Source organism: Salmo salar, chromosome 13 (assembly GCF_965601325.2).
Source record: "Salmo salar chromosome 13, fSalSal1, whole genome shotgun sequence".
Classification (NCBI taxonomy): domain Eukaryota; kingdom Metazoa; phylum Chordata; class Actinopteri; order Salmoniformes; family Salmonidae; genus Salmo; species Salmo salar.
Window position 1 is genome coordinate 22638139 of NC_138303.1, and position 24155 is coordinate 22662293.

The 24155-nt window shown below is 40.6% G+C and overlaps 1 protein-coding gene across 1 annotated transcript; it reads right to left on the reverse strand.

The window, feature by feature from the left end:
- Positions 1–244: 244 nt before the first annotated feature.
- ssuh2rs1 (ssu-2 homolog, related sequence 1) lies at positions 245–24066 on the reverse strand. Its single transcript, NM_001140461.1, is given in 13 exon segments — positions 245–1070; positions 1256–1363; positions 1484–1589; positions 1769–1861; positions 2085–2167; positions 4538–4600; positions 7957–8078; positions 8199–8259; positions 8715–8844; positions 14881–14950; positions 15125–15229; positions 23631–23692; positions 23928–24066. Coding segments are annotated over 13 exon segments (1167 nt in total). The 5' UTR covers positions 23951–24066; the 3' UTR covers positions 245–929.
- Between the last annotated feature and the right edge of the window lie 89 nt (positions 24067–24155).

Genomic DNA, 24155 nt, shown 5'->3' on the forward strand with positions numbered 1-24155 from the left:
GTTACTTTTTGGTCCTAATTTAATTTATGGGTTATACATAAGGTTTGTAGTGTGGTTAAGGTTTGGTTTAAAGTCAGTTTTTAAGAAGAGAAATTGTAATAAATAAATAAAAGGAGGCGGGGTTTATGCCTTTGTGGCTGTGCTAACCAGTGACGACCGTTTTCACGTCAACGTTTAGCGCCGACTGTCGATTTTTTATGACGCAAACAGGGCCGAGATAAACCAAGATTTGATCATCACAAAACACAGTAAGAAATCCTTTATTTATAAAACAAATATTAATGGATTAGAAAACACCCTCAAGATATGTCCAGTTCTTCCCTTAATGTGGTTATTTCATAAAATTGAATCAATGTTAATATTTCTGTTTTGTAAGGTTATATCTATAAGAAAATAGTATAACATACAATGGAAATGATATTCATCAATCACACAGATATTTGTTGTATACAATCATGAAAAAGAGTACAAATTAGCAGACATGTTCACAAATGACAGAACTATCGCATAGCGCAATGCATAGGTTTCAGTACATTATACATTACAGCCAGCCTTCCATCTTCACTTTTTCCCCACTGGGCACAGACGTCAATTCAACGTTTATTCCACATTGGTTCAATTTCATTGAAAATATGTGGAAACAACGTTGATTCAACCAGTGTGTGCCCAGTAGGTTCATCCTAGGGCCTGTGTGGTCCTCAATGACCTCCTGTGGAAATTGTATTACATCCACATCTATTTCACAAAAAGCGAGTTTGTTTGCAAGTAGAAAATACAAATATTCCAAAAATTCATGCATTTGTTTAATGACATAGCAAACTGCACGATTGACAGTCTGCCGACCATAAACTGCTTTATAATCACATTCCTTAGTTCAGAGTCATATTCAATATAATCAATGCAATGTCTTCCTCTGAAGCAGATCTGGGTTACATTACTGTGCAGCAACAGGTAGCTGGGTAGTTATCAGCGCTGACTTTGAACTCATTCCCATAGACAAAGTAAATGTGTGAGTCTCCCTTCCACTTGTAGGTCACCTTGGTGACAGGAATCAACTCAATGGTCTGGCGCTGCAGAGGGAGAGAGAGTGCGAGAGAAGATTCTGTTATTAAAATAAGCCAAATACCATGACAAACCTTTTCAACTTAGAACAAGCAAATGCACAAACAATCTTCCAGCATAATAAGATACTTCATGTAAAGAAGGAGTTGTTGTTATTTGAATCATGAGGTGGGGGGAAAAAAAATGTCTGTACCTGTTGTAGAATGCGTGAGGTCTGAGAGAACCTGGTTTGGTGCTCCCTCACTAAACGCTCTGCAGCACGCACCACATTAGGGTCTGGGAACCCCATCACTGGGTAAACCTACACGACAGAGGGTAAATACTGATAGCAAAAACCCATTGTCTCACGTACATCACCAAATATCTTAATTTCATGCAGACTGATATCATATTCCCATTAAAATATGTCTTTTTTTTTTACCATGTACTGAGCGTCCCTAAACATCTCCTGCCCGGACACCTTGCTCAGGTTGACCACATGCAAACCACTCGACTGTTCCACAATGTAGTCATCAAGATTATTAGTCCTAGTAAGTGGGGATACAGAAACAGAGGAAATTAAGTAAAAGTTGAAGACAAGCAATCAACAAATCTTCTAGTTAATCATACAAAGGAAGCAGAGATCTACTGGATCTAGTGCATCTAATGTATGACACATACTGTTATTCAGTTGAAAAATGCTGAGCTAACACCAGCACTCACTCACCATATAACCTTGAGGTTGATGAAGACCAAAAGCTGTCGTTTGCCTTTACAGGTCTCACACTCCCTTGAACCTTTACCATGACAATGGCTGCAACTGATGAGAAACAACATGTCAACTACACCACCCAAGTCCCTGAGAGGCCATAGGGAAATGACTGAAATACAAACACTGTACTTTAGCAACACACATTTGCTAAGTAAGCAATTATGATTCTCTGTGGAGTTTCCTTTCCTCCAGAAATGTATTTTTCTCCATAATTAAAAAAAATAAAGTTACCTGTGTTTAAAAGCTGATAAAGAGTGCATAACATTCTTACTTGACCCTTCCCCTCCCTTGGCAATGATGGCATCGATCACCACTACTACGGTTACCAGCTCCATTGCACACCCAGCAGATTTTCTGGAAGCGGTGATAAAACAAGGAAATAACACAGCTGACACTCTCTGTGGTTTATAGAGCACCAAGGGACAACACTACAGATTAGTTCTTTAGGCTATTGTTTGTGACAGTTAGAATAAACAAAGAGAGAATCACATTCATTCAAACAACTGAAAGTAACTAGTAGTTTAGTTAATGTGGAGGTGCAGTTAATTCAGTAGTCAAAATATTGAATTATCTTCTTTTTCTTTTTACATTGTTACCAAGGCTGCAATGCAACTGTGAATTATAGTAACGTAATATTGTCGGCTATAATTTTTTTTTTTTTAAATCCACTAGAGATCCTGGTTCGAGTCCAGGCTCTATTGCAGCCGGCCGCAACCGGGAGACCCATGGGGCGGCGCACAATTGACCCAGCGTCGTCCGGGTTAGGGGAGGGTTTGGCCGGCAGGGATGTACTTGTCCCATCGCGCACTAGCGACTCCTGTGGCGGGCCGGGCGCATTGCATTCTGACAATGTTGCCAGGTGTACGGTGTTTCCACCGACACATTGGTGCGGCTGGCTTCTGGGTTAAGCGGGCATTGTACGGAAGTTGCAGCGATGAGACAAGACTGTAACTAAAAATGAGGATACCACGAAATTGGGAGACATTTTTTTAAATAAAATCTGACTGTTGGCCACGGATGTATTTTAATCCTGCACAACTGGCTATATGGTAAACCATTCTTCATGGGAAGGGGATGCATACTGTCCGCGCGTAGCAGGGTGTTGTGGTCTGTGGGCTTTGTATGTAATGCATCACTCTTTGATGATTCAGATAGTTTATTTTTCTCTTATCAGTCTGCAATTGAGATATTCAGTGATCTCATTTACCCGCGTTTGGAAATAATTTAGAATGAATCCTTCCCAGAGCACAAAAGACATCTATGTATCTCTTCCATAAAAGGACTATAAAAATAATGATGATGCTTATTGTGCTGGGCCAATTGTGCAGCGCCCCATGGGTCTCCCGGTCATGGCTGGCTATGACAGAGCCTGGACTCAAACCCAGAATCTCTAGTGGCACAGCTAGCTCTGCGATGCAGTTCCATAGATCACTGCGCCACTCGGGAGGCGCAGTGACAACAATACTAAGAAAATGACAGACAAATTCGAAATGAGAGGCTACAAGGACAAAACTCTTGATGATGCAATGATGACAATATCCCAAAAACCAAGAGAGGAATTTCTAAAAACTAAACCAAAGAAGAAAAACAAAACGCTCACTTTGTTGAAGCTAACATCCTATCTCCTCCCTCAAATACACAGGTATTGAGCATGTTACTCTACCAAGGAAAGGAGAAAACATTGAGAACCTGCCACAACAGAGTGAGGCCTACTGGATCTCCCCTCTAAAAACACTGACCCCTAGTGGTCTGAACATTGACTTTGACCTCAGGCCCTTTTTTATGAATAAGTCCCCTTTTAATGAACAATTCTGCTAAATTAACATATTCTTTCTACAGTTTATCAGCGTGAAAGCCAAGATATTCCCTTTGTTGATAATACTTATTGTGCATTACAGTTGAACCAAAAGATTACATGTAACAAAGATTAAATGAGAACAATGAAATATGTATATGAAATTAAAATAATGTATGCTGATGATAATACTATGTACAATATCTAATTATGTTGAACTATTATTTTAACAGTTACACTATATGGCTTTGTGGCAACAGTTTCGGTAAGGCCCTTTCCTGTTTCAGCATGACAATGCCCCCGTGCACAAAGCGAAGTCCATACAGAAATAGTTTGTCCAAATCGGTGTGGTAGAACTTGACTGGCCTACACAGAGCCCTGACCTCAACCCCATCGAATTGGAACACCAACTGTGAGCAAGGCATAATCAACCCAACATAAGTTCCCGACTTCACTAATGCTCTTGTGGCTGAATGGAAGAAAGTCCCCGCAGCAATGTTCCAACATCTAGAGGAAAGCCTTCCCAGAAGAGTTGAGGCTGTTAGAGCAGCAAAGGCGGGACCAACTCCATATTAATGCCCATGATTTTGGAATGAGATGTTCGATGAGTAGGTGTCCACTATCCATATACTTTTGGTCATCTAGTGTATAACACCCCTCACTATTGTCATTGGTTGCACTAATTGCAATGTTTGTCTAAATAACCTGGTTCAAGCATTCATGACATCATCCTGAAGAATGTACAGTTATGCCGAATCGTTGGTGGTTTACCCAATAAATTACTGGGAGGTTGTATATAGAGTGTGCGACTCCCTTTATTTTTATTTTTTTATAGCCTATAGTTTACTCGCCATTAGTTAGCACCTCCACCAACTTTTTGGGGTGTGTGCCAGCTCATGCTTTTTATTTAACTTAATATTGACACTTACATTACCAACTCCGGCACATTCTTTGCAGGGAGTTCTTCCCATCCCCAAACAGGTATGACAGTTCTGTTGATGAAATTACAGTTTATAAAAAAGGCATATTTAATCACTTCAGACGTACATATTGTATTCAGAACAAGTTCTACAAAAGAAAAGAAAATGGTACGAAGTGTTAGGAAAATACTGTGTATTTCCAATGCGGACCACAGGCATCAGGTAACTTCATACAGTTGAAGTCGGAAGTTTACATAAACTAGTTTTAACGACTCCAACCTAAGTGTTTCAACCACTCCACATATTTCTTGTTAACAAACTATAGTTTTGGCAAGTCGGTTAGGACATCTACTTTGTGCATGACACAAGTAATTTTGCCAACAATTGTTTACAGACAGATTATTTCACTTATAATTCACTGTATCACAATTCCAGTGGGTCAGAAGTTTGCATTCACTAAGTTGACTTTGCCTTTAAACAGCTTGGAAAATTGCAGAAAATGATGTCATGGCTTTAGAAGCTTCGGATAGGCTAATTGACCTCATTTGAGTCAATTGGAGGTGTACTTGTGGATGTATTTCAAGGTCTACCTTCAAACTCAGTGCCTTTTTGCTTGACATCAGAAAAAAAATGTGTAGATCTCCACAAGACGGGTTCATCCTTGGGAGCAATTTCCAAATGCCTGAAGGTACCACGTTCATCTGTACAAACAATAGTACGCAAGTATAAACACCATGGGATATCGCAGCTGTCATACCGCTCAGGAAGGAGACGCGTTCTGTGTCTTAGAGATTAACGTATTTTGGTGCAAAATGTGCAACTTAATCCCAGAACAACAGCAAAGGACCTTGTGAAGATGCTGGAGGAAACAGGTACAAAAGTATCTATATCCACAGTGAAATTAGTTCTATATCGAGATAACCTGAAAAGCCGCTCAGCAAGGAAGAAGCCACTGCTCCAAAACCACCATAGAAAAGCCAGACGATGGTTTGCAACTGCACATGGGGACAAAGATCGTACTTTTTGGAGAAATGTCCTCTGGTCTGATGAAACAAAAATATAACTTTTTGGCCATAATGATCATCGTTACGTTTGGAGGAAAAAGGGGGAGGCTTGCAAGCCGAAGAGCACCATCCCAACCGTGAAGCATGGGGGTGGCAGCATCATGTTGTGGGGGTGCTTTGCTGCAGGAGGGACTGGTGCACTTCACAAAATAGATGGCATCATGAGGATGGAAAATGATGTGGATATATTGAAGCAACATCTCAAGACATTAGTCAGGAAGTTAAAGCTTGGTCGCAAATGGGTCTTCCAAATGGACAATGACCCCAAGCATACTTCCAAAGTTGTGGCAAAATGGCTTAAGGACAATAAAGTCAAGGTATTGGAGTGGCCATCACAAAGCCCTGACCTCAATCCCATAGAAAATATGTGGGCAGAACTGAAAAAGTGTGTGCGAGCAAGGAGGCCTACAAACCTGACTCAGTTACACCAGCTCTGTCAGGAGGAATGGGCCAAAATTCACCCAAATTATTGTGGGAAGCTTGTGGAAGACTACCCAAAATGTTTGACCCAAGTTAAACAATTTAAAGGCAATGCTACCAAATACTAATTGAGTGAATGTAAACTTCTGACCCACTGGGAATGTGATGAAATAAATAAAAGCTGAAATAAATCACACTCTCACATTCTTAAAATAAAGTGGTGATTCTAACTGACCTAAGACAGGGAATTTTTCTAGGATTAAATGTCAGGAATTGTGAAAAACTGTTTAAATGTACTTGGCTAATGTGTATGTAAACTTCCGACATCAACTGTATATGCAGGACCAGTCAAAAGTTTGGACACAACTTCTCATTCAAGGGTATTTCTTTATTTTTACAATTTTCTACAATGTAGAATAATTGTGAAGACATCAAAACTATGAAATAACACATATGGAATCATGTAGTAACCAAAAAAGTGCTAAACAAATCAAAATATATTTTATATTTGAGATTCTTCAAAGTAGCCATGCTTTGCCTTGACAGCTTTGCACACTATTGGCATTCTCTCAACCAGCTTTATGAGGTAGTCACCTGGAATGCATTTCAATTAACAGGTGTGCCTTGTTAGAAGTTAATTTGTGGAATTTCTTTCCTTAATGGGTTTGAGCCAATCAGTTGTGTTGTGACAAGGTAGGGGTGGTATACAGAAAATAGCCCTATTTGGTAAAATACCAAGTCCATATTATGGCAAGAACAGCTCAAATAAGCAAAAAGAAACAACAGTCCATCATTACTTTAAGACATGAAGGTCAGTCAATGCGGAAAATTTTAAGAACGTTGAAAGTTTCTTCAAGTGCAAAAACCTTCAAGCGCTATGACGAAACTGGCTGTCATGATGACATGACAGGAAAAGAAGACCCAGAGTTACCTCTGCTGCAGAGGATAAGTTCATTAGAGTTAACTGCACCTCAGATTGCAGCCCAAATAAACGCTTCAAGTAACAGACATCTCAACATCAACTGTTCAGAGACTGCTTGAAATCAGGCGTTCATGGTCGAATTGCTGCAAAGAAACCACTACTAAAGGTTACAAATAAGAAGAAGAGACTTGCTTGGGCCAAGAAACACGACCAATGGACATTAGACCAGTGGAAATCTGTCCTTTGGTCTGATGAGTCCAAATTTGAGATTTCTGGTTCCAACCGCCATGTCTTTGTGAGACGCAGAGTAGGTGAACAGATGATCTCCGCATGTGTAGTTCCCACCGTGGAGCATGGAGAAGGAGATGTGATGGTGCTTTCCTGGTGACACTGTCAGTGATTTATTTAGAATTCAAAGCACACTTAACCACCATGGCTAGCACAGCATTCTTCAGCGATACGCCATCCCATCTGGTTTGTGCTTCGTGGGACTGTCATTTTCTTTTCAACAGGACAATATCCCAAAACACACCTCCAGGCTGTGTAAGGGCTATTTGACCAAGAAGAAAAGTGATGGAGTGCCGCATCAGATAACCTGGCCTCCACAATCACCCGACCTCAACCCAATTGAGATGGTTTGGGATAATTTGAACTGCAGACTGAAGCAAAAGTAGCCAACAAGTGCTTAGCATATGTGGGAACTCCTTCAAGACTGTTGGAAAAGCTGGTTGAGAGAATGCCAAGATTGCCTTGATGACACCTTTGCACAAAGGGTGGCTACTTTGAAGAATCTAAGCTATTAAATACATTTCGATTTGTTTAATAATTTTTTGGTTACTACATGATTCCATATGTGTTATTTCATAGTTTATGTCTTCACTATTATTCTCCAATGTATAAAATAGTCAATAATAAAGAAAAACCCTTGAATGAGTAGGTGTGTCCAAACTTTTGACTGGTACTGTATATATATTTTTTCAGTATATTTTCTGTCATGCTTTAATCAACAGAGAAATACATACCTTGACAGATGAGGTGTTGGGAACTTTGATGACCTGTTTGTCATCCTGAAAAAAGGTGGGGGCTTTGGCTGGGATATCCCAGGGCCCAGGGGGTGTCTGGGTATAGCCATCCACTGGCTGACCTAAACCAAAGAAAATAATACAAAAATAAGATATAAATAAATGCAGATACAACAGTGGAACTGGACATTTAAATAACACAATAAATAAATAGGGTCATTTGAATCACCAATATTAGTTACCATTGTATGGCTGCTGACTCCATTCAGTGGTCCTTGACTCAATAAAGGTTTCCAGGCGATACTGAGAATGCGAAACAAAGAAGGAGTATTACATTACAAAGAGTTGAGTAATTCCTTCCTTCACTGTTGGTGATACATACATTATATTTTAAACTTTAGTGCCATCTAGTGTATATTTTTCACATTCTCTGGTCTGGGCCTGTCACTCTTTTATCAAAATAAAGGGACTCCTTTTAAAAAGGAGAGCATGGGGTGTGATTATAGAGGGCCACAGGTAGTCAGTTTCGACCCCAAACGAACCAGCTGTCAATATTAAACATTAACACTCAAGATCAAAGATTCACAGAATAACAATTTTCCTTTGTCCCTCACTCAGGTCATTACAATTCTGTAAAGATCTGAAAAAAGTGTGATTATAACAGGAAGTTGAAGCGCAGGAGAAGAAAAAAAACAGAAAAGCCTGACAAAAGCACTCTTCAATTTTCAGAAAGGGCAGAGTAAAAACATTAATCTTACCCTGTATGTATTGTATGCCTCCATGTTGGTTATCACGCCATCCTTAACTGGTGCTGAACTGTAACAGCACTTACTGGAGGCATACTGGCTAAAGGCCTCCCGAGCAGTGTCTTCGGTGATAGATGGGATACTGTGGAGGATAAAACAACCACATATTTGCCAGTCAACTACACAATTGAAAGTGTACATGTAACAGTGTAGGTTCCGTCCCTCTCTTCGCCCCAACCCGGGCTCGAACCAGGGACCCTTGCACACATCAACAACTGACACCCCACGAAGCATCGTTACCCATCGCGCCACAAAAGCCGCGGCCCTTGCAACGCAAGGGGAAACCCTACTTCAAGTCTCAGAGCGAGTGACGTCACTGATTGAAACGCTATTAGCGCGCACCACCGCTAACTAACTAGCCATTTCACATCGGTTACATACACATTGAGTCTCAGTTCAACTGTCATCACTGGTAGTCTAGTTAAGTAAGTACATCACCTCTTAAGATAAACCTGTTTTCAAGTTTTAATGTCACGTGCACAAGTACAGTGAAATGCCTTTCTTGCAAGCTACAGTACAAACCCAACAGTGCTGTAATCAATATCAATGTAGCACTAAAAATAACATAAATGGTAGAGAAAAAACACACGAGATGAAATTAAGAACACAAGAAAGTAATAAGCTATAAACAGGGTCAGTTCCAATACCATATTACAATGTGCAGGGATACTGGAGTCATAGAGGTAGATATGTATAGGGGTCAGGTGACTAATGCATCAAGATATATGATAAACAGAGTAGCAACAGAGTAAATTATGATTGTATGTTAGTGTGTGTGCATGTGTGTAGAGTCAGTATAAATGTGTGTGAATGTTGTGTGTTTTGTCCTGTGAGTGTGCAGAGACAGTGCAAACATAAAATACAAGGGTCAACTCAGATAAGTAACCTTGCTGATCAGATCAAATTGTATTTGTCACATGCCGAATACAACAGCTGTAGACCTTACCGTGAAATGCATACTTACGAGCCCTTAACCAACAATGCAGACTTTTAAAAAAGTAAGAAAAATTTGCAAAATTAACAAAAGGAAAAATAATAACACAATAAAATAACAATTACGAAGCTATATACAATGGGTACCGGTACTGAGTCAATGTTCAGGGGTACGGGTTAGTGACAATGCATAGATAATGAACAGAGAGTAGCAACAGCAGCATACAGTGCATTCAGAAAGTAGTCAGACCTTGACTTCCTCTCATTTTGTTAGCCTTATTCTAAAATTGATTACATTTTTTAAAATGTTTTATTCAATATATATATATATATATATACATATCATACATACATACATACATACATACACACACACACACACACACACACACACACACACACACACACACACACACACACACACACACACACACACACACACACACACACACACACACACACACACACAATGCAAAAACAGGAATTTTTGCCAATGTATTAAAAATAGAACATATAGAACTCATTTACTTAAGTATTCAGACCATTTTGCTATGAGACTCGAAATTGATCTTAGATGCATCATGTTGCCATTGAGCATCCTTGAGATGTTTCTACAACTTTATTGGAGTCCACCTGTGGTAGACTGAATTAATTGGACATGATTTGGAAAGGCACACACCTGTCTATATAAGGTCCCACAGTTGACAGTGCATGTCAGAGCAAAAACCAAGCCATGAAGTCAAAGGAATTGTCCATAGAGCGCCGAGACAGAATTATGTCGAGGTACAAATCTGGGGAAGGGTACCAAAACATTTCTGCAGCATTGAAGGTCCCCAAGAACACAGTGGCCTCCATCAAACTTAAATGGAAGAAGTTTGGAACCACCAAGACTCTTCCTAGAGCTGGCCGCCTAGCCAAACTGAGCAATCAGGGGAGAAGGGCCATAGTCAGGGAGGTGACTCTGACAGAGCTCTAGAGTTCCTCTGTGGAGATGGGATAAACTTCCAGAAGGACAACCATCTCTGCAGCACTCCGCCAATCAGGCCTTTAGTATAGTGGCCAGACGGAAGCCACTCCTCAGTAAAAGGCACATAAAATCCTGCTTGGAGTTTGCCGAAAGGCAGCTAAAGACTCTCAGATCATGAGAAACAAGATTCTCTGGTCTGATGAAACCAAGATTGAACTCTTTGGCCTGAATGCCAAACGTCACATCTGGAGAAAACCTGCGACTGTCCCTATGGTGAAGCATGGTGGTGGCAGCATCATGCTGTGAGGATGTTTTTCAGTGGCAGGGACTGGGAGACTAGTCATGATCGAGGCAAAGATGAACGGAGCAAAGTACAGAGAGATCCTTGATGAAAGCCTGCTCCAGAGCACTCAGGATCTCCGACTGGGGTGAAGGTTCACCTTCCAACAGGGAAACGACCCTAAGCACACAACCAAGATAAAGCAGGAGTGGCGTCGGGACAAGTCTCTGAATGTCCTTGAGTGGCCCAGCCAGAGCCCGTACTTGAACCCGATCAAGCATCTCTGGAGAGACCTGAAAATAGCTGTGCAGCGACGCTCCCCATCCAACCTGACAGAGCTTGAGAAGATCTGCAGAGAAGAATGGGAGAAACTCCCCAAATACAAGTGTGCCAAGCTTGTGGAGTCATACCCAAGAATACTGAAGGCTGTGATCGCTGCCAAAGGTGCTTAAACAAACATGCTTGTAGCGACTTCAACAAAGTACTGTGTAAAGGGTCTGTATTTTTCTTTGTTGAATCTTAATTTTGCTTTGTCATTATGGGGTATTGAGTGGATTGACAATGGAAAAAAAATATTTGAATCCATTTTAGAATAAGTCTGTAACGTAACAAAATGTGGAAAAAGTCAAGGGGTCTGAATCCTTTCCGAATGCACTGCATGTAAAGAGCATAAAGGGATGTCAGTGTATGTACAGTTGAAGTCGGAAGATTACATACACCTTAGCCAAATACATTTAAACTCAATTTCTTCACAATTCCTGAAGTTTACATACACTCAATTAGTATTTGGTAGCATTGCCTTTAAATTGTTTAACTTGGGTCAAACATTTTGGGTAGCCTTCCACAAGATTCCCACAATAAGTTGGGTGAATTTTGACCCATTCCTCCTGACAGAGCTGGTGTAACTGAGTCAGGTTTGTAGGCCTCCTTGCTTGCACATGTTTTTTCAGTTCTGCCCACAAACTTTCTATAGGATTGAGGTCAGGGCTTTGTGATGGCCACTCCAATACCTTGACTTTGTTGTCCTTAAGCCATTTTGCCACAACTTTGGAAGTATGCTTGGGGTCATTGTCCATTTGCGACCAAGCTTTAACTTCCTGACTGATGTCTTGAGATGTTGCTTCAATATATCCACATCATTTTCCATCCTCATGATGCCATCTATTTTGTGAAGTGCACCAGTCCCTCCTGCAGCAAAGCACCCCCACAACATGATGCTGCCACCCCCATGCTTCACGGTTGGGATGGTATTCTTCGGCTTGCAAGCCTCCCCTGTTTTCCTCCAAACATAACGATGGTCATTATGGCCAAACAGTTCTATTTTTGTTTCATCAGACCAGAGGACATTTCTCCATAAAGTACAATCTTTGTCCCCTTGTGCAGTTGCAAACCGTTGTTTGGCTTTTTTATGGCGGTTTTGGAGCAGTCTCTTCTTCCTTGCTGAGCGGCTTTTCAGGTTATGTCAATATAGGACTCGTTTCACTGTGGATATAGATACTTTTGTACCCGTTTCCTCCAGCATCTTCACAAGGTCCTTTGCTGTTGTTCTGGGATTGAGTTGCACATTTTGCACCAAAATACGTTAATCTCTAGGACACAGAACGCGTCTCCTTCCTGAGCGGTATGACAGCTGCGATATCCCATGGTGTATTGTTTGTACAGATGAACGTAGTACCTTCATGCGTTTGGAAATTGCTCCCAAGGATGAACCAGTTTTGTGGAGATCTACAATTTTTTTCTGATGTCTTGGCTGATTTCTTTAGATTTTTCCTATGATGTCAAGCAAAGAGGCACTGAGTTTGAAGGTAGCCCTTGAAATACATCCACAGGTACACCTCCAATTGACTCAAATTATGTCCATCGGCCTATCCGAAGCTTCTAAAGCCATGACATCATTTTCTGGAATTTTCCAAGCTGTTTAAAGGCACAGTCAACTTAGTGTATGTAAACTTCTGACTCAGTGGAATTGTGATACAGTGAATTATAAGTGAAATAATCTGTCTATAAACAATTATTGGAAAAATGACTTGTGTCATGCACAAAGTAGATGTCCTAACCGACTTGCCAAAACTAGAGTTTATTAATAAGAAATTTGTGGAGTAGTTGAAAAACGAGTTTTAATGACTCCAACCTAAGTGTATGTAAACTTCAACTGTATGTATGTATGTATGTATGTATGTACAGTGCCTTGCGAAAGTATTCGGCCCCCATGAACTTTGACCTTTTGCCACATTTCAGGCTTCAAACATAATGATATAAAACTGTAATTTTTTGTGAAGAATCAACAACAAGTGGGACACAATCATGAAGTGGAACGAAATTTATTGGATATTTCAAACTTTTTTAACAAATAAAAAACTGAAAAATTGGGCGTGCAATATTATTCAGCCCCTTTACTTTCAGTGCAGCAAACTCTCTCCAGAAGTTCACTGAGGATCTCTGAATGATCCAATGTTGACCTAAATGACTAATGATGAATCCACCTGTGTGTAATCAAGTCTCCGTATAAATGCACCTGCTCTGTGATAGTCTCAGAGGTCCGTTTAAAGCGCAGAGAGCATCATGAAGAACAAGGAACACACCAGGCAGGTCCGAGATACTGTTGTGGAGAAGTTTAAAGCCGGATTTGGATACAAAAAGATTTCCCAAGCTTTAAACATCCCAAGGAGCACTGTGCAAGCGATAATATTGAAATGGAAGGAGTATCAGACCACTGCAAATCTACGAAGACCTGGCCGTCCCTCTAAACTTTCAGCTCATACAAGGAGAAGACTGATCAGAGATGCAGCCAAGAGGCCCATGATCACTCTGGATGAACTGCAGAGATCTACAGCTGAGGTGGGAGACTCTGTCCATAGGACAACAATCAGTCGTATACTGCACAAATCTGGCCTTTATGGAAGAGTGGCAAGAAGAAAGCCATTTCTTAAAGATATCCATAAAAAGTGTCATTTAAAAAGTTTGCCACTAGCCACCTGGGAGACACACCAAACATGTGGAAGAAGGTGCTCTGGTCAGATGAAACCAAAATCGAACTTTTTGGCAACAATGCAAAACGTTATGTTTGGCGTAAAAGCAACACAGCTCATCACCCTGAACACACCATCCCCACTGTCAAACATGGTGGTGGCAGCATCATGGTTTGGGCCTGCTTTTCTTCAGCAGGGGCAGGGAAGATGGTTAAAATTGATGGGAAGATGGATGGAGCCAAATACAGGACCATTCTGGAAGAAAACCTGATGGAGTCTGCAAAAGACCTGAGACTGGGACGGAGATTTGTCTTCCAACAAGACAATGATCCAAAACATAAAGCAACATCTACAATGGAATGGTTCACAAATAAACATATCCAGGTGTTAGAATGGCCAAGTCAAAGTCCAGACCTGAATCCAATCGAGAATCTGTGGAAAGAACTGAAAACTGCTGTTCACAAACGCTCTCCATCCATCCTCACTGAGCTCGAGCTGTTTTGCAAGGAGGAATGGGCAAAAATGTCAGTCTCTCGATGTGCAAAACTGATAGAGACATACCCCAAGCGACTTACAGCTGTAATCGCAGCAAAAGGTGGCGCTACAAAGTATTAACTTAAGGGGGCTGAATAATTTTGCACGGCCAATTTTTCAGTTTTTTATTTGTTAAAAAAGTTTGAAATATCCAATACATTTCGTTCCACTTCATAATTGTGTCCCACTTGTTGTTGATTCTTCACAAAAAAACACAGTTTTATATCTTTATGTTTGAAGCCTGAAATGTGGCAAAAGATCGAAAAGTTCAAGGGGGCCGAATACTTTCGCAAGGCACTGTATGTATGTATGTATGTATGTATGTATGTATGTATGTAAGTAAATATGCATGTGTGTCCTGTGTAGTTTGCAAGGACAGCTATGCAGAAAAATGTATGACGAGACAAAATTATGGCAATTGTATTGTACACCTACTTCCAGTTTGATTGTGCAGGACCAGGCTGAGGCGCTGGGTAAGATGGCATAGGAGGGGGCAGGTACCCACCTACAGTAAAACATAATGACATGGGCTTTCAACATGTTTGTTATTAGGGAGTTATTACTCTATATGGAATTTCCAACCATAAGGAACAGTGCTGGTGTGGTACGCGACTTGTTTGCTAATAAAACTAAAGATCACTGGCAGGAAACATAGGACCATGGTCCTCAGGTCACATACCTCCGCCCCCGGTCACCGTCCCTTCATATCCTGGCACGCTGTCAAACATACTGGCTGGAGGAGCGCTAGGGCCGTGGACGTCGCACACAGGCGGGGCAAACATTGCTGAGAAAAAAAGACAAACCAGTTCAGATTCAGGAGTGAAGAGCAGGGCTGGGGTCAATTCGAATTGAAGGCAGTTGATTTAGGAAGTGATTTCAATTAAAAATTCTAAAAATGGAGAAAAAAAATTGAAAAGCTTATTGAGAAGTTATTGAAAAATAGATGCTGTTTTTTTCTCATTTTGAATTGTTATTTAAGTTCACTTCCTGAATTGACTGCCTTTAATTCGAATTGTCCCACTGCCCTGGTGAAGAGACACTTACATATAATTGTGGTCATTTGAACCAGCTTAAATCTCTTAAAATCAGTGCTTGACTTGGGATGGCACATTTTCAATCTGCGCAATCTCGACAAGCCTACTGTGACTCACAGATTCACAGACTAAAGGCAAATAAACATGAACAAATCGGAATCAGGAAATGAATGCCCACTCTCCATTTCTGTTCAATGAAGATCCCGCCTTAATCCCGCTCTGATCAAGTTTTTTTTTGTCTCGATGTGTATAGCTATAGGCTACTTTGTTTTTATAGAGGAGCTGGCACGCAATTCTCCAAAAATTAGAAGCGCTGGTATGGCGTTCCGGACAACTCCAGCCCAAGTCAAGCACTGCTTAAAATAATTATGAAACCTCACTTAAAATATCTACTGGTGTGTCCCCATGCCAGACTATTGAACTAAACATCAAATTCACCCCTGATCCGCATTGACAGAGCATAAAGGTGGGGAAATAACCTAGTTGTTGTCGACTTCATAAAAACGTATTGGTTGCTACAAAATAACATTTAGAACATCACAAAATTGTTACCTGTTTCCTAGGTGACACTCAGACACAGTTGAAAAAGGTAGCCTACATACAGTGGCAAGAAAAAGTATGTGAACCCTTTGGAATTACCTGTACTTCTGCATAAATTGGTCATACAATTTGATCTGATCTTCATCCAAGTCACAACAATAGACAAACAGTCTGCTTAAACTAATAACACACAAACAATTATATGTTTTCATGTCTTTATTGAACACACCATGTAAACATTTACAGGGCAGGGTGGGAAAAGTATGTGAACCCTTGGATTTAATAACTGGTTGACCCTACTTTGGCAGCATTAATCTCAACCCAACGTTTTCTGTAGTTGCGGATCAGACCTGCACAATGGTCAGGAGGAATTTTGGACCATTCCCATTTACAAAACTGTTTCAGTTCAGCAATATTCTTGGGATGTCTGGTGTGAACTGCTCTCTGGAGGTCACGCCACAGCATCTCAATCGGGTTGAGATCAGGACTCTGACTGGGCCACTCCAGAAGGCGTATTTTCTTCTGTTGAAGCCATTCTGTTTATTTACTTGTGTTTTGGGTCGTTGTCCTGTTGCATGAACCAACTTCTGTTGAGCTTCAATTGGCATACAGATAGCCTTACATTCTCCTGCAAAATGTATTGATAAACTTGTGAATTACTTTTTCTGTCGATGATTGTAAGCTGTCCAGGCCCTGAGGCAGCAATGCAGCCCCAAACCATGAAGCTCCCTCCACCATACTTTACAGTTGGGTAGAGGTTTTGATGTTGGTGTGCTGTGCCTTTTTTTCTCCACACAATGTTGTGTTCCCTCCAAGCAACTCAACTTTAGTTTAATCTGTCCACATAATATTTTGCCAGTAGCACTGTGAAACATCCAGATGCTATTTTACAAACTTCAGATGTGCAGCAATGTTTTTTTTGGACAGCAGTGGCTCCTTCCATGGTGTCCTCCCATGAATACCATTCTTGTTACGTGTTTTACGTATCGTAAATTCTTCAACAGAGATGTTAGCATGTTCCAGAGATTTCTGTAAGTTTTTAGCTGACACTAGGATTCTTCTTAACCTCATTGAGCATTATGCGCTGGGCTCTTGCAGTCATCTTTGCAGGACGGCCACTCCTAGGGAGAGTAGCAACAGTGCTGAACTTTCTCCATTTATTGACAATTTGTCTTACCATGGACTGATGAACATCAAGGCTTTTAGAGATACTTCTGTAACCCTTTCCAGCTTTATGCAAGTCAAAAAAAATGTTTTTATCTTGGGTCTTCTGAGATCTATTTTGTTCAAGGCATGGTTCACGTCAGGCAATGCTTCTTGTGAATAGCAAACTCACATTTTGTGAGTTTTATTAAGGGCTGGGCAACTCTAACTAACATCTCTAATCTCGCCACATTAGCTGACTCCAATTAGGTTTTGGAGAAGTCTAGGGGTTCACAATTTTTCCAGCCTAAACTGTGAATGTTTAAATTATGTATTCAATATAAACAAGAAAAATACACGTGTGTGTGTGTGTGTGTTATTAGTTTAAGCAGACTGTGTTTGTCTGTTGTGATTTAGATGAAGATCAGATCTAATTTTATGACCAATTTATGTAGAAATCCAGATAATTCCAAAGGGTTCACATACCTTTTCTTGCCACTGTACATATTTGAAGTAATATTCTGTATACCACCCCTACCTTGTCACAACACAACTGATTGGCTCAAACGCATTAAGGAAAGAAATTCCACAAATTAACTTTTAACAAGGCACACCTGTTAATTGAAATGCATTCCAGGTGACTACCTCAAAGCTGGTTGAGAGAATGCCAAGCGTGTGCAAAGCTGTCAAGGCAAAGCGTGGCTACTTTGAAGAATCTCAAACATAAAATATATTTTGATTTGTTTATCACTTTTTTGGTTACTACATGATTCCATGTGTTATTTCATAGTTTTGATGTTGTCACTATTATTCTACAATTTAGAAAATAGTAAAAATACAGAAAAACCCTTGAATGAGTAGGTGTTCTAAAACTTTTGACCAGTAGTGTACATCTAAAACCCCTTGAGTTTTGGTCTTTGACCTCCCTTGTCCATAGGACACCCATTAGAATTGCCATTTTTTATTGAACTGATTTTACATAAATATTTCCTGTGATAGGTCTAAATTTCAATAGCTTTACACTTTGTCCGTATGAAGTACAGATCTACAGACAAGTGTCGCGAGTTCCTTGACCCTTCTTATCAAATGTACACATTTGTTTTTCCCTCCCCTTGGAAATATTTATTTTTATGTTACTGCTTTGGTTACTAATTCACATACATATCTACTTTTCTATAGCTTTATATCCAGATGGTTTTGAAATCTAACACTGAAAATACTTTCCAATATTGTACATATTTAACATAGTCACCTCCAAAATATTTGGCACCCATGATAAAGATATCATCAAATAAATCATTCAAAATGAGATATTACATTATTTTATACTAACACAACTGGTCAGAGAAAGAGATTTTGTTTAACACCCGTTTTCAATACTCCAGCACTTTCCCCTCGCAACGATAACGACACTGAGCCTTATTCTAAAATGTTTTATGAGATTGGAGAACACATTGGGAGAGATGGGTGTTTTCACATATAGTCCTCTTTAAAATAACCGATCTCAGTGAACTCCGGGGTAAAGAAATTGCAAAATAACTGTTCTCTTTGTATTCACACTGCCCTTGCCTTTGAATGAAGATAATTATTTTGCCAGTTCACTTCACATTTTGTGGTCTGAGTCCTCTTTGCATTCACATTGCTATGTTTAAAAAGGAACCAAGATCTTTTTCCAAAATTCACGTAATGCACTCTGGGTTTTTACAAAGTGCAGGACAAGCCATTCCATCTGAACGTGCTATCGGACAGCTAGATATACCTACTTACATTTTGTAAGCTAATAGATAGCTTTTAGATTTTAAAAAATGCGGCATAATAATTGTAATCAGAAGATACCAATAATATTTATATGTTGATAGTAACAGAATAAATAGCAAAATAATAACTGCAGATTAAAAAATGCTACATAAAATTAAAACTGCCCTTTAAGAGTGTGTCATGATTATCATCAAATGTTTCTTCTCGCACTATTCAAACCCAACAATCAAATAAAGAGCTATGAAGCTCTCTTAGCCTATAGATAACATATTACGAACAAATAATCTGACCATCGTGTCATTATAAAACTCTACACATATTTTGGTATTTATGTGCATCCTTGAGAATCGCTAATAAATATCCAAAAACAGCACACGGTTTTCTCTCCCACAAACCTGCACATCATCATCTTATCTCTTTTGTGACACCAATGTGAGGGGTTATGGCAGGAGAAACAGTGTTGCAGTCGTCTAGTGTGTGGTGCAGGAATAATGACACGCTAACCTGGGGAGCTTTGTGTTCACATTGTCCTAATAAAAGGGAACCAGACTGGAATTCAAGCGACCCAAACTCAGTCCAGAGACTCAAATCAAATCTTATTAGTCACATACGCCGAATACAACAGGTGTATTGAAATGCTTACTTACAAGCCCCTAACCAACAATGCAGTTTAAAAAATACAAATAAGAAATAAAAGGAATTAAAGAGCAGCAGTAAAATAACAATAGCGAGACTATATACAGGGGGTACCGGTACAGAGTCAATGTGTGGGGGCACTGGTTAGTCGAGGTAATATGTACATGTAGGTAGAGTTATTAAAGTGACTATGCATAGATAATAGAGTAGCAGCAGCGTAAAAGAGGGGGTGGGCAATGCAAATAGTCTGGGTAGCCATTTGAATCGGTGTTCAGGAGTCTTATGGCTTGGGTGTAGAAGCTGTTTAGAAGCCTCTTGGACCTAGACTTGGCGCTCCGGTACGGCTTGCCGTGCGGTAGCAGAGAGAACAGTCTATGACTAGCGTGGCTGGAGTCTTTGAAAATGTGTCAAATCATTGAGGATAACACAAAGTCTGGGATTTTTTCCATTGTGTTCCACTTGAGACAAGATGGATAGGCAAGATCAAACACAATTAAACACAGTATGGCATTTAGATAATAAGACCTAAAAACAAAGAAGAACATCTGTCTCATCATTGCAGGTACATTCACAACTGTCTTGGTACGTTTGGACCATGATAGTTCGTTGGTGATGTGGGCACAAAGGAACTTGAAGCTCTCAACCTGCTCCACTACAGCCCCGTCGATGAGAATGGGTGCATGCTCGGTCCTCCTTTTCCTGTAGTCCACAATCATCTCCTTTGTCTTGATCACGTTGAGGGAGAGGTTGTTGTCCTGGCACCACACGGCCAGGTCTCTGACCTCCTCCCTATAGGCTGTCTCATCGTTGTCGGTGATCAGGCCTACCACTGGTGTCATCGGCAAATTCTATGATGGTGTTGGAATCGTGCCGGGCCGTGCAGTCATGAGTGAACAGGGAGTACAGGAGGGGACTGAGTACGCACCCCTGAGGGGCCCCTGTGTTGATGATCAGCGTGGCAGATGTGTTGTTACCTACAATTACCACCTGGTGGCGGCCCGTCAGGAAGTCCAGGATCCAGTTGCAGAGGGAGGTGTTTAGCCCCAGGGTCCTTAGATTAGTGATGAGTTTTGAGGGAACTATGGTGTTGGAACACTGAGCTGTAGTCAATGAATAACATTCTCACATAAGTGTTCCTTTTGTCCAGGTGGGAAAGGGCAGTGTGGAGTGCAATAGAGATTGCATGATCTGTTAGGGCAGTATGCAAATTGGAGTGGGTCTAAGGTTTCTGGGATAATGGTGTTGATGTGAGCCATGACCAGCCTTTCAAAGCACTTCATGGCTACAGACGTGAGTGCTACGGGTCGGTAGTCATTTAGGCAGGTTACCTTAGTGTTCTTGGGCACAGGGACTATGGTGGTCTGCTTGAAACATGGTATTACAGACTCAGACAGACATGGTATTACAGACTCAGACAGGGAGAGGTTGAAAATGTCAGTGAAGACACTTGCCAGTTGGTCAGTGCATGCTTGCAGTACACATCCTGGTAATCCATTTGGTCCTGCGGCCTTGTGAATATTGACCTGTTTAAAGGTCTTACTCACATCAACTGCGGAGAGCGTGATCACACAGTCGTCCGGAATAGCTGGTGCGCTCATGCATGTTTCAATGTTATTTGCCTCGAAGTGAGCATAGAAGTAGTTTAGCTTGTCTGGTAGGCTCGTGTCACTGGGCAGCTCTCGGCTGTGCTTCCCCATGTTGTCTGTAATGGTTTGCAAGCCCTGCCACATAAGACGAGCGTCGGAGCCGGTGTAGTACGATTCGATCTTAGTCCTGTATTGGCGCTTTGCCTGTTTGATGGTTCGTCAGAGGGCATAGCGGGATTTCTTATAAGCTTCCGGGTTAGAGTCCCGTTCCTTGAAAGTGGCAGCTCTAGCCTTTACCTCAGTGCTGATGTTGCCTGTAATCAATGTCTTCTGGTTGCGGTACGCACGGTCACTGTGGGGATGAAGTCATCTATGCACTTATTGATGAAGCCAATGACTGATGTGGTGTACTCCTCAATGCCATCGGAAGAATCCCGGAACATATTCCAGTACGTGCTAGCAAAACAGTCCTGTAGCTTAGCATCTGCTTCATCTGACCACTTTTTTTTAATTGACAGAGTCACTGGTGCTTCCTGCTTTCATTTTTGCTTGTAAGCAGGAATCAGGAGAATAGAATTATGGTCAGATTTGCCAAATGGAGGGCGAGGGAGAGCTTTGTACACGTCTCTGTGTGTGGAGTAAAGGTGGTCTAGAGTTTCCTTCCCTCTGGTTGCACATTTAACATGCGGATAGAAATTTGGTAAAACAGATTTTAGTTTCCCTGCATTAAAGTCACCGGCCACTAGGAGCGCTGCCTCTGGATGAGCATTTTCCTGTTTGCTTATGGCGGAATACAGCACATTGAGTGCGGTCTTAGAGCCAGCATTGGTCTGTGATGGTATGGAGACAGCTACGAAAAATACAGATACTCTATCCAGCCTTGAGAGTCTCTCATGATAAGCTTCCTTAGATATTGTGCACCAGCTGTTGTTTACAAATATACATAGCCCGCACCCCTTGTCTTACCAGACGACTCTGTTCCATCCTGCCAATACAGCGTATAACCAGTCAGCTGTATGTTGATAAAGTCGTCATTCAGCCATGACTCCGTGAAGCATAAGATATTACAGTTTTTAATGTCCCGTTGGTAGTTTAATTTTCCTCATAGGTCGTTGATTTTATTTTCCAATGATTGCATTTTAGCTAGTAGAACGTAAGGCAGTGGGGGTTTATTCGATCGCCTACTAATTCTCAGAAGGCAGCACGACCTCCGGCCTCTTTTCACGCACATGACGGGGATTTGGGGAAACGGTATGTCCTTCACGTCGGGCTCGTTAAAGGGGAAAAAAAGCTTCTGCCAGTTCATGGTGAGTAATCGCTGTTCATAAGTTATTTTCGGTCATAAGAGACAGTAGCAGCAACATTATGTACAGAATAAGTTAAAAAAGAAATTACAAACAATGCAAAAAGACAAACAACAAAAACAGTTAGTTAGGAGCATGTAAAACATCAGCCATCTTCTCCAGCGCTATGATACATGACTGAGATGGCCATTGCAAAATGTTGATTTTTGTGGTCAATTTACCCTATATTTGTGGATTTTTATGTATGCTTGGGGTTATTGTCTTGCCGGAAGATCCACTTCCGGCCAAGTTTCAGTCTCCTGGAAGAGTCAACCAGATTTTTGGCTAAAATGTCCTGGTATGTGGTAAAGTTCATAATGCCGTTGACCTTAAAAAGTGTCCCAGGACCAGTGGAAGCAAAATAACCCCATAAAATCAAATATCCACCACCATATTTTACAGTAGGTATGTGGTCATTTTCTGCATATGCCTCCGTTTCTAAACACCAGAGTCATCGCTGATGTGCGTGGCCAAAGAGCTCTACTTTCCTCTCATCTGATCATAGCACCGGTTCCAATCCAAGTACCAATGAATTTAAGAAAACTACAGCCGGTGCTATGGCCCGATGACATGAAAATACAGCTCTTTGGCCACACACACCAGTGGTGGGTTTGGTGTCAAAAAAACAGAAGCATACGCAGCAAAGGACCTCATACCTACTGTAAAATATATATATATATATATATAAAAAAAAAATTAAAAAAAAGATATCACACAATTGCACTTTTACGACAGTTGCTAAACGACCTGAGTGCCAGAAAACAGCTCTGTAATTAAGGTTAGAGTTCGACTATTGGTAAAAACAAAGTGTGTACATTGAATTCTAGATATCGCACCCTAGGAACTTCCGCCAGAGAGTAATTGACGAGCAAACCACCGAATAAATCTACTTGTCTTGAATTGAAATTACACGACGTCATCATTCACAGCAGCAGAGAGCCCTACAGATGGCATTTGAAATTTAATCATTACAGCATCAGGCTACAAACAAATACTTTATAACGTTATAAAATGTTCAAAAACTCACACAATGATGTGGGAATTCACACGACAGAGGCTATTATTCATCAAGTTCAAATACAACTAGTAGATAGGCTAATAATTCAACATAATACATAGACAATGAGATGGAATCAGGAGATTACCTGGACTTCCTTCTGCTATTGGTGCATATCCAGTATTGACGGTGCCATAAGACCCATAGCCGCTATGAAAATATAACAGGTAAAGTATAAGAGAAATGTGTGATTTAAATTGCTACAGACTACACTTTCTATCAAGATGTTCATTTGATTGTATCATCTCAGAGGTCTGTATTGGCTCTCATGTTTTTTTAAAGTATAGTATATATATATATATATATATATATATGCTAGGCCTAATACCATGGAAAATAACCACAATCTCCATACATATGAATTTTACACAAATGACGTTCTCACCTTAGAATCGGGGTACTCTCCATTTCCACCTAAGCTTTCACAACATTCAAAGAAATAATGCAAGAGAGAGTTTGTTCGCTTTAGGTTCCCACCCTTGCATGTGATTTATAAAAGATTACCGTAAATCATTACACATATGCAAATAATCCCCTTCGTCTGTGGTTCAAGGGCTCGCAACTCTTCCTCTTTTTTTAGCAAATCTGATGAAACACCAAAAACACAATTTCC